At 43.4% G+C, this 11,876-nt stretch overlaps 1 protein-coding gene across 2 annotated transcripts; it reads right to left on the bottom strand.

Moving 5' to 3' along the window:
- Positions 1-11,629, bottom strand: PRSS35 (serine protease 35). 2 transcript variants are annotated; one of them, XM_042889020.1, is made up of 2 exons: positions 11,342-11,629; positions 1-5,864 (listed from the first exon to the last, which is right to left on the bottom strand). In XM_042889020.1, exon 2 carries the CDS (start codon positions 5,847-5,849, stop codon positions 4,608-4,610), a length of 1,242 nt encoding a protein of 413 aa, XP_042744954.1. In that variant the 5' UTR covers positions 5,850-5,864; positions 11,342-11,629; the 3' UTR covers positions 1-4,607. The 2 variants fall into 2 exon arrangements, with proteins under 2 accessions (XP_042744954.1, XP_042744960.1); XM_042889026.1 differs by lacking the exon at positions 11,342-11,629 and adding an exon at positions 10,742-11,076.
- Between the last annotated feature and the right edge of the window lie 247 nt (positions 11,630-11,876).

The raw sequence follows: 11,876 nt of genomic DNA, 5'->3' as shown, positions 1-11,876 counted from the left end.
AACAATAGAAAATATTTATTGATGTAGTATGTGCATTGAATAACATCTTAACATACCAAAGGTTTGCATTAGTTTTCCCAAGTGAGCCATCATTTTGTGCATCTAAGAATTGTATAAAAGCACAGGTTTTTGAAGTTTGCTGTCACACTTTATAAAGTTAAGAACATTAAAGAATCATACAAGCCAACTCTTGGGGTTTTTAACCTAAATGCTATATCACACTTGGAGCAAATGATGGTGCAAGCAAAAATGAAAACCAGAGACTCAAACCTGCTGCCAAATCCTTTGAGAATATCGTGGAAATTTAAGCATTCAATCTAATAATATTTTTTGTTTTTTCATTTTATTCTCCAGTTCAGTAATTTGTCAATGGAAGTGTCTGCAATATGCTGTGCTTTAAAATTAGAATCAGTTGATTAAATTTCTACAAAGATACCAAACAAACTAAAGGTATTTGTAAAATATTATTGGCTAGACTTTGTAGGTATATGCAACAAGAATGGGACCAACAGTTGAAGTTTGGGATTTCTTTTTCCAAGAGGGAAAAGCCTTTGCAGAAATCCCACCAGAAAGTCAGGTTTGGACAACTTCCCAGGGAAAAGTATTCCCACTCTGTTGGTGACACGCTGTGCTGGGAGGTTCTGACCCTTTGGGCTTTGAGTCTGTTGCTTCCCAAGGATTTTGACTTACTGTGATTTTGGGCAAGGTCTGTAGATGTGGGTTGGCAGCTGCTGCCTGCTTTTGGTTCCTGCCGTAGCCTCAGTGCTCCCAGCCCTTTTCTCAGGGCTTGAGGCTGAGAAGAAGAGCCTCAGGCTCGGTAGTGGAAGGAGTCTGTCTATGTGACATGATTTTTACATCTTAATCTGTACTGCTATGCCTTTACCAGCTGCCTGCTCCTGCTTCCAGTGGGTTCCACTGTTACCTCACCGCCATTTCATCTATTACTCTCCACACTTTCTTTATTCCTTTCTCACCACACCACCTCCTTCTTGAAATATCAACTTGTTTTGCTCCCTCTTTCTGTAGCCATTGCTGCCTGCTCCATCTGGTCCCTTATCAGCAGACTGGGAGGAATGCCCCACATGCCTCTCTCACATGAATTATTTTCTTGCTGCAGCCATATTCTGGGCTGACTCATACTTCATGTAGACTCATAAATCTGCAGAACTTGGATGGTAAGTTATAAACTGACTCCAGGGGTTTCTTTGAGCAATTTTTAAAGCATCAGACACTCTATTCCTCTTATAACAGAAATAAGTTTGTGTTCTCCTTTTGTAAGATAATACAAACTCAATTTTTCACGTCATAGATAACCCCCTTGACTTCCATGGCACTTCTCAGAGCCCCAGACTAACCACATGCACAATTACCTTGCAGAACCTTGGCTGGGTGTGTTAACAGTTTGAACACGAGATGTGCCCTTGGCCTGGGGAAAGCTTGTTTGTTAACTTCACAAATTGCCAGCAACCCTTTAGAAGAAAAGGAAATTGTCTGAATTTATAGGGTTTTTTTTGTTTGTTTGTTTGTTTTTTCCTAAAGCCATGAACACGGCTAAATATCAGCTCTTATGAAAAAGCATTAGTACTGAGGAAAACTGATGCCCATTCCAGTACTGGAAAGAAGGAAAAATTCTTTGGGAAAATATTTTTCCCAGAAGAAACATTGTCCCAAACATTGTCCTCTTCTATAATGGGAAGCAAGCCTGATTCCTGTGCACTACACTGCTCACTAGGAACACCCTCTTCTGCATTTCTTCATAGATAACAAGATGCCAACTAATGCTATCTGAACGAAATCTGAAGCTCAGAAGTTCTTGTGCCACTTGTAGTGGTAGGTGACTGTAGCTCTGTGCAGTGCACTGGCCAGTGCATAAATACTTGATTTATGAACTATTCAGGAGGTAGTGACAATGCCTACACAACGTATTTCCTTCTTCATTAGGGTAAGTGGCAGATCTAAATATTGTCTGGCGTTAACATTTTGTCCATTCATGTCTGCTTGGCCTGACAAAACAGCACGTGCTTTCCAAACCCATATATTTGCATGTCTGTGCACAGTCACTCAGACACAGAAGCTTGGATACCAACTGTGGTTGAGGCATCAAGAACAGATGATTGTTAGAAGACCATCTGAAAACTGATATTTTTCATTCTTACCTTGTCCCCAGTTCCCAAACTAATGAAGAAATAATGCCTTTTCCTAATGAACACATCTAGAGAATACTTCCAAAAATAAGGAATGGACTATGTTACCTTACTGTGATCAGTTTTGGACTCAAATGAAGAATGAAACCACAGAGGCATTCAAGACCAGGCTGGATGTGGCTCTGGGCAGCCTGGTCCAGAGGTTGGCAGCCCTGCCCACAGCAGGGAGATTGAAACTAGATGATCTTTAAGGTCCTTGTCAACACAGGCCATTCTATGAGGATGGAGCTGTATTGAAGTTCATGGAACTGTGCTGACTTCTGTTGATCAACAATGAGGTATCTCAATTCTTAGCATAACTATGGAAAAAGGCACTTAGGAAAAAGATTACAGAACCACCTAAAGAATATTATAGACCAGCTGCGTAGAGCAAGAACATTAAATACTGGATTGAGGGGATTTAAAATTAGTCAGTGAAGCCATATATCTCAATTGAGATGTTAACGACAACAATAATTAACTTTAAAATTAATTAGACATAGATTTCTATCTTTAACAATTATCAGGGTTTTTGTTTGTTTGTTTGTTTTTGCAAACAGTCACACAAGTCTTAAAAAAACCCCAAGTTTAATGTTGCCTGAAGTGGCAGAAGTTGAAAGAAATATTTTCCTTTAAAGTGAGATATTTCCAATTAGTGGAATGTTGTAATAGTTAAGGTATGGAAACAAGCGTTAAATTTTTATGCTTTGTCAATAATATGACAAAATCGCCTGCGCATTCAAAGTGTCAGGTTTTATGTTTTCAATCGTCTACAGAAAAAGTCAGTTATTAAAAAGGATCGTATTTCACTGAAAAATGTTAAAAGCATATTTCAAATATACCAACAGATGAATAATATTTGAAAATCTTGTTATATTTTTTCCTTTTGCATAGGAAGAAAAAGGATTTTGGTCAATATAAACTTATTAAAAAATGAAATATTGCAGTGTTGAATAATTGTGGATGTAATTAAATACAATGGATGTGATCTGAAGTACACAGTATCCTTTTATGTCATTAGATTAACATAGCATCATAACAACCCTGTGCACTCCAAAATCTTGATATAAAAAAAAAAAAACACCAACAAAACAACAAGATTAAGGCTTGCATGGCAATCAACAGCAACCAGTTTTTATAAAGGCGATTCATGTATAAAAGCATGTAGAAGTCAAGCTCACTTTGTGTTTTCATTAACTGCGTGGTTCAGCAAACATATCGAACCACATGGTTTGATAACTACTGCTGCTACATAGCATGATATCTCTCATAATGCACAGGGTAGTTTGTCCACCGTTCAGAAGGTTGTATAATTTAGTTGGGAGATTTTTTTTTAATTTAACCCTAAAACTCAAGTTGAGGTGGAGTCTCAATATGACATGACTCAAACTACCCACTTTGTAAAACTAAAGGCAAGGAAATACTGCTTTCCAACTCCCAGCCTAATACCCAGAGCATTCTACCTATGAAGCTGAATTCTTATAAAGTAATTTTAAACGTCTGCAAAAATGGTTAGCACCCAATAAAGCCATCACCTGTGGCTTTGAGGTGAAGCTCTAAATGATTGTCAAACAGCCACCGCTTTGCCTTATGGGAAAGCGAAATGTTTGAAAAGAAACTACAGCTACAGCTTTTCAAACACTAACTAGAACATAAATCCATATGTTTAAGACTTGTCTAGCTTCTCAAAGAATATTCAAAGGCATTACGTTACGTTCTAATGTTTCTTCTTCTTCCAAACATGGAAACTTCTGCTCATTATTTTCTCTGTTGTTTTTGCTGAGCAGTGAAGCAAAACTTGTCTTTTAGGTCTGGTCATCAACTAGAGAAATGTGGGATTTCCATGGGAGCGTTCCTCCAGCAACCAAAGCTTTCCAAAATAACAAGCTTGAGCTAGATTGCTGTTTCTCAACATGGAGCTGTGGTCTTTAGAAAATGCCAAAAAAAGTCTTGGTCTCATGCTGTACACATACATTCTGCGCATACAGTAAAGGGATGTATGTGCAACTTGCATTTGAAGAATTGAAACAGAACCCTGAGAAAAGCAAATCCATTGGAAAAATGTATGGTGTTAAATAATACCAGTTTGAGAAGTTCTAATCCTTTCCGTGGGGGAAAAAAATGACAAACAAGTGTTGTCATTTTTTTCTGATGTGAATGATTAGAATTTATCACAATTTATAAATATAGCTTGGGATTTCAAGTGCAGACCTGGATTTGATTACAACTGAAAACATTTTGTTTGACAATGCTACCCATCCCCCAACCATTCAGAGTCACTCAAGTCACCATAACACATTTGTGAGCTTTGAGCTTGAAGGCATCCTGATGCGGAATGATTTCTCTCGGTAGCCGCTTTTCTCTCGGCAGCAGATTTTCACTCTATGATATCATGGGTGCTTGGCAAGTCAGTGTCAACTCTCTTCAGCCTTGTGCGCAATTCTCATCATTTCCGTGTATCCAGAAACAAATCTGGGCATATTTGAGAGGAGTAATTCTTACCGCTACATTGTAATCCTGCTGTTCCCCGTTGACATCCACCCATTGGTGGCCCGAAAATACAGCAATGATCTTGCGTTTCCACTTCCTCTTGTTTGGCTCCTTCAGACGAAGATAAACACCAGACCCAGTGGAACCGGGCTCAGCATCACAGTACTGATAAAAAAGATCATTGGACTCATCAGAAATGCTACAAAATCTGTAGACTAGCTGCCCAGATCGGTCATTGTCAAAGCCTGAGAAGTGGATCATACTGCCAGGCATCATTTTGATGGTAGGGCTGATTCCCAGCTCCATGTATTTCCTTTTGTGGGGTCGCTTGAGCTCAAGAACAGCATAATCGTAATCTAGGGCAACACCTTCTGAGAAACCCTTAAACCAGCCTTTTGGGATGTGGGTACTCTTCACTCTGGTCCACTGGAAGGAAGGCATGCCATCTGAGCTCCTCTGCTTCCTCCCAGATCTCCTCTGCTTTCTCCCACCACCTCTGGACCGTCGCCTTAGTCCTGTGGCAACTTCAGAATCCTCTTGGGCCTCAAGGGCTTCTCGTCTGCTTCTTTTAGCACCTTTGCGTTTCCTGCCATCACCTCTGGACTTCGTCCTCATCAGACCCACCCTCAGCCTTTTGCTGCCCTTAACATAGTCCTTGCCATCATGCAGACAGTGGGCAGCTGTGAGCACATGCTTTGGGGAAATGAGAATGCCACTGCAGCCAGTGGAGATCTTCACAGCTGTGTTGAAAGGAAAATTGGTCATAAACCTCCTGTCATAGATGCTGAACCTACTGTCTGTTCCATATATCTGCCTCTTCTTTCTCAAAGACTTATGTGCAGTTGTGTTTCCAGCTGGATCAAGTGTCAGCCCAAGGACATTCACTTCAGTCAGGGTCCGCGTGCCATTTTCAAAGATAGTCTCATAGGATAAGAAGTCCTTCAAGTCAGACAAGCTGGGTACTGGCAATTTCCTTTGACATTCAATTCCACATACGCTGTTCAGCTCCAAATTGGGTTTTGCTTCAAATTTAGGGCTGTCAAGGGAGAAAGTTCTTTCACTCACAATCTGAGGAACCTTCTTTAAATGCCAGGTAAAATCTTGTTCAGTTCCTGTTCCATTAGCAAGACCCAATGCAGGCATGAAAAATATGAACAGCAGTAACACGTGATCCATCTTGTCTGTTTTTTTCTGAAACAAAACAGAGAAGTTTGAAAATACACTGTTGAAATACACACAAATATCTTAAAATCTAAAAAAGCAAAGCCATGCAATATTAGAACTGACATCAGTGGAACAGAATTTAACATTCTGCTCAAAATAGAAGTGCCTTCAAATATTCCCTGCACTGCCTTTGACATTCCCAACAGTCTCTAGTGAGATGGGTGCTACCAGTCAGCCAGCATCTACGTTGAGCTACCTACTGGACAGAGCTAGCTAATGGTGGACAGAGCTGAGTTTTACTTGCTTTTCCCTCAGCAGCAGTAGTAGTCTCAGCCATTCCACTCTACCAGCAGCCTGGTTTTATCTATACTGTAGGAATGGAATTATCTTTTAAGATTCTGCTTCTCTACTGGTTATACTGATTGTAAGCTACTGGTGATAAGCAGAACATGGTTGAATATTATCGACATATTTAAAAGTCATCTAAAAGTTGGCATGCAGACAGAGATAAATAGACAGACTGTACCCATGAGATTAAATCCCTTAGGAAACCAGACCAGTTACAGTCTTTGATGTAAATGCCAAAAATGGTTCTGCCCTACTCATCCAGCTAAGATCTGTGAAATTGCATGCTATGGAAAATAACATTTTTCTAATTGTTTTTCCCAGTGAACATACTTAGAATGACCTCTTTCCCAAAGTTCCTGTTTTCTGGAAGTGACAAAAGGAACAATTTTGGCATCTACAGAAGGCAGACAGTGCCATTTTAGACACTTTCCATTGCTGCTGCTCTGAGAAGCAGGGGTGTCCTGCATCTCCTGAGTTGTGTGTCCTGCATTCTGAAGCCACCAAAATCTCCTTCATTTCCTTTGCATAGGCATCTCAGTCATAGAATTTCAAAATCCTTGGTTGGAAGGGCAGAAAGGTGAGAGAAGACGATGATGGTTGGCCTAAAGAGACTCCTGGTTATATGCACAAAGGAATGCCCAGCCAAGTAGGTGGGACAAGTCAGCTGACTCATGACATGCCTTTTTCTGCAGGATCCCACAAAGGCTGCAGAAACTGTGCAGTCTGTGTCTTACGGTCACATGTGGAAAACCCCACCTAGCTGGGGTGATACACCACACAAAAAGCTAATACTACAATTCCAAAAGACAAGAAAGTGTATTATTATCATCAGTAGTTGGGAAACATACAGAAAGAATGTAAAATCGTTAGAAGCCTGTGGCAGAGCCAGAAAATGAACCCAGAACTCTTGATTCTGAGCTCAGAACATTACTGAAAAGACCATTTTTCTCCCTTGGCAGCAGTGATGTCAGTGGCATTAACCAACTACTGACTAGTACCATTGGGAAGTGCACTCCATTCTCGTATCCTTCATTTCAATTACAGGGAAACCTCAGTGGTGTATGAAGAAAGAACCTATGATTAAGCTTTAAAAGCCAAGCAATTCAAGGGTATGTATGTGGTTAAGCTTTCTGGTTTACATTATAATGGCAGTGTAAATCAGGGCAAAGACAAGCGCTTTCATTTTCCTGAGCTTTGTTTAGAATAACACAAGTAAAACCATACAGTGAAATAACCTGGTTACAGGGTAGCTAAATATATAGCATGAAAAAGAAAGGAGTGTGTGTGTAACGGAGGGGGGAAAAAAAAGTGTTAGTCTCACTTTAAGAGCAATGCAACGGATCAACAACTCCTAACATTTTAGGCATCTACACCATATTGACACAGCATTTGGCTGTAAGAGGCAACAGCTATCACTTTTTATCTGACTAAACACTATGGCTCAAACACTGCTTGTTGATTCTGACGCCAAATTCAGAGTGCAGTGTTAGCATAATTTTTAATGCTTTTCACCTCAGCCTGCATGGAATGCTGACTTTGAGCTGGGATTTATTTACCTGGATATACTTAAAACACATTTTACAATACCATATATATGCTTACCCTGGCTTTAAAGCAACTAACTAAAGTTTTGGAGATGTATGGACTATTCCAAGACATCTGGAGATTAGAGTGATTCACAGGCCTAAGCTCTGGGGTGTATGCAGTCATACTGAAAAATATTTGAAAATTTTGAAAGCTCAGAAGTGTCATTCCAGTAGCAAGATTGTGCAGGGAGACACCACTTGGCCATCTCACTGTAGGTCATTGGTACAGCAGAAATGCACATATTTAAACATTAATATTTATATACAGCATTACTTGAAAGCCAAATATGACCCTCCTCTCTCACACTCTCTTAGCTCATAGCCATTTGCATGAACTCCAAACCAGAGGCAGTTTCTACAGTGTGAGTAAAACTCTACTTTACTTTATGGATTTCTCTTCCATAAAGTTGCCCAGTCTTTCCTTGAACCCCACAGAATTTGTACCCACAGAGCTCTGTATCAGGGCATTCTACTGCTTAACTACATGTTGTATGAGAAAGCATCCCCTTTTCCTCATCTTAAGTCAACCACAGACTATCATCATTTGATGACAAATCACATCTTACTAACGTGGGAAAGCTGCTTTTAGTTTACTGTGTCCTAATAGAGCTTTTGAAGAGAAACAAGGTACTAAGAAATTAATTTCTTCCATCAGGCTTCAGAAGAGACTTTTTTTGGCTCTTCTCCTAAAATGCTCTTCCCTTCCTCAGCTCTTCTCCGGGATCTGGGTAGCTGAGGTTTGTGAGCACTATGTAAAGTTAATTCACTAACTGCTAGTTCATATGGAAAGGTGCCTGGCTTGAGTTGCCTCTCACTGAAATGGTGGAGGCCTTCCCAGCTGGACCTGTAAGGAACTTTGCTTTGCATGGAGGCATTCTGCAAGCAAATGGGCGGAGTGCTGTGCTTCTCTTTAGCCACTCTTTAAAAAGAAGAAGAAAAAAAAAAACAAAAACATGCAACCCTGAATAGATGCATCAGAGCCTCCTGTTTGAAACACTATACTCAAGTGCTCACTACTTACAAAGAGTCTTGGAAGCCAAGATTTCCATCAATTATAATGAACCACTTGTTTGTGATGAACCGACTGGACAACTACACTTCAGTAGAACTGGATGAAGTCCAAGCCAAGGAGCTTGATGAAAATTCTCATCATTCTCATTTACAGCCAAGCACTCAGGCTCTGTTTACTAAACTGAACTCTACTACTTAAGCAAGGCCAGCATCAAGCACAGGCGAACTGAGCAGTTGTTATGGCCCAGTACAGGCTGCTGGCATGAGAGAATACAGGGATTTCTCTTGCCAGACAGTGGGGATGGAAACACACTGATGGTTGCAAAGACACTACTGTAGAGTGAGAGAAGGGGAAAGAGAACTCCCCAGAGTTCTTCAAAATGAGGAGGAAGGGCTCAAAGAAGGCTACATGATGGAAGGGAAAAAAGATCATCAAAATCTTAATAATGCTTTGCACTGCACTGTTCTCTGCTCTTCTTCCAAACTTTGCCCTCTCCTTTTCTTTGCTCCTTCCCCATACACATTTTAGGATGGCTTACAGTAATTAGAAGCCTTCAATGAGTTCTGCCTTTATGGCAGGATGAACTGTTTCAGAGAAGACAGAAGAAAACAGAAAGTAGGAAGTAAAAGAGTGCTCTGACTCTTTGAATATTTCAAAATTCTCCATCTGATTTTCAAGCCTAGCAGATAACTACAAGGACTCTGTTCAGTGGCATTCCAGCACCCATATGTAAGTGTAAAAGCATTTTCAGTTCTTCTCCAGCATCAAACCTTTCTGCAATCACAAAGCATACTCATGCCCTACCTTTTTAGGATATCCTTTAACTATTTTGTCAGCACGAATTATCTTACTTCAGCAGATTGTATTCCAAAATGCTTCTCTTTAGGCTACCAGAGACAGAATTTGCCTTTTAGTGTAGTTCAAGCACCAGAAAAGTTGTGCCCAGCTGCCTCCCAGTGCTATATTATGGTCTGTTTAGAGCAGCCTGAGCAGCCTGAGCCGTATGGTAGGAAAGTCAGCACATGCCTAAATTTACATGCAGACTTCAGACCATAAAAAGAAGCTGCAGCACTAACCAGCTCCTTAAGTGCTTTTGGCCTTACTCTCAAAATGGTCTTGGAATTGACAGTTCTCCTTTGACACAGCAAAAGAGAAAGCAGATTTTAGAAATCCCTGGAAGGAAGCATCACCCTAACCCTGCCCACCGCTGCCCTCTCCACTCCTGTGGAGGTTCTTGCTCTGTAGAGCACCGCACTGATTTCATCCCTCTGCTCTGACTTATGGAAAAACAAACAACTCACTCAGTAACTACACAGTGACTCCTGTTTGTCTTTTTTTACAAGATTTAAGCTGCCTCAGTGTCAATAAAAAGAACAAAGTCAGCAAGGATATTGGAAAGCTCATGTGAACTTATGAAATCAAACTCAAAAAAAAGGGGGAAAAGGGGAAAAAAAACGGGAAAAAGAGGGAAGGAAAAAAAAGAAAAAAGAAAAAAGAAAAAAAAAAAAAGAAAGAAAGAAAGAAAGAAAAAAAAAAAAAAGGCAATGAAGGAACGGGCTTCATCTCGGGCCCGGATTTTCTGTGTCCCGGGAGGGGCAGGAGGACCGCTGGGTGGCGCGCCCGGATAGCGGCACAGCTCGGAGCCAACGGGCACAACTCGGCACGGCCCGAATCGGATCAGAGGGGCTGGGCTCGGCACAGCTTCGCTCGAGGGCAAGCGGAGGAGGACAAGCGCTTCGCAGCTTCAGCCCAGCCGGCTCAAGCCTCGCTTGGAAGCTCTCCCAGCCGGGCTCGCAGCAGGCAGCCCCGCTCTCCTCCCCGCCGAGACTTGGGGAAGGGGTCGAGAGGGGATCCGTAGCTCCGCTGTGGCTGCCGGGGTGCGGGGAACATCAGCAAAGGGAGGGAAGCCGGGGAGGGACGGCGACCGCGTTCGTTTCATTGCCCGCTGTCCTGCTCACCGTTCCGATGCACTAATCGCGCAGAAGTGTGGTGCTTTCCTGGAGGAGTGGGAAGAAGGCTCTAAAGCCCCTCGGCCACCCTCTGTCCCGCTTTCGGGTGTGATCACGGGGCTCTCTGCTTTTGCGCCCGACCCGAAGGAGCTCCCTCTCTCCCAGTCCTCAAGCTAGATACTTGGCACAGCTTTCCGCGATTCCGAGATAAAGCCGTTTCTAGCAGTGACGAATCTGGATAAAATTAGTGTCAATTCCAAAAGGAGGGCAGGAATGGTAGCACAAACACCGCGGGGGTGAATCAGAACTCAAGGAAGGTTGTTTTGAAACGTAGAGAGGCTCTGGAGCTGCGCGGAGACAAAACCCTTGAAAGCGTAAAGAAATGAACGTGCCCCCCTCCGTTGCCCGCCGAGCCGCCTGCGCTTAAAAAGGGGATCAGAGATTCGCGTCACTTCTTGGTCCTATGAAAAAGAAACCCACCAGGACAGCAGTTGTTATGCAGAACCCGAGGCATCGACCCCCTCCGCCTCGTTTCACAGCGGGCCCGAGGCCACCTGCGCGCTGTCCTGCCCTGGCTGCGGAGCCCCCCCAGTCCGTCCCTGCGCGTACCTGGCAGCGCCGAGCCCCGGCAGGGGGGCAGCGGCCACATCCACGCCGCGCCGGTATCCCCGCTCCGCCGCCGCCGAGCACCCGCCGCTACTGAGCACGGGGCGGGGGGGAGCCGCCGGGTCTTCCCAGGTGGGGGAGGGGATGGAAAAAAGGGAAAGAAAAAAAAAAAAAAAAAGCACGGGAGGAGGGAGGGGGAGGGCCGAGGGGAGCCGAGGCAGAGCCCCTCGGATGGGATGGGATATGGGATGGGATGAAGGGACGGGACTCTGCCTGCGGGGCGGGGAGTGCATCGCCGCGGGGAGCCGGGGTGACCCGAGCAGAGCTGGGGCGGGAGCGGCTGCTGGGAGAGTAGGGGAAGGCGGGGACGGGAAGGGGGGGCGGCGGGCCTCCGAGCCGGGTGGGTGTCCTCCCCTGGGGCGCCTCGCTCCTATCGAACCGCTCTCCTCAGGGCGTCGGAGGCCGGGGAGAAACGTTCCCCTCCTTTTCTTGCTTCTCAGAATCACAGAATCGCAGGGGTTGGAAGGGACCTCAGGAG

Source organism: Lagopus leucura, unplaced genomic scaffold, assembly GCF_019238085.1.
Source record: "Lagopus leucura isolate 7727_CA_CO unplaced genomic scaffold, USGS_WTPT01 Super-Scaffold_73, whole genome shotgun sequence".
In the NCBI taxonomy this organism is placed as follows: Eukaryota; Metazoa; Chordata; class Aves; order Galliformes; family Phasianidae; genus Lagopus; species Lagopus leucura.
Note: the sequence above shows the minus strand (reverse complement) of the source record. Positions and strands in the feature narration are given on the sequence as shown.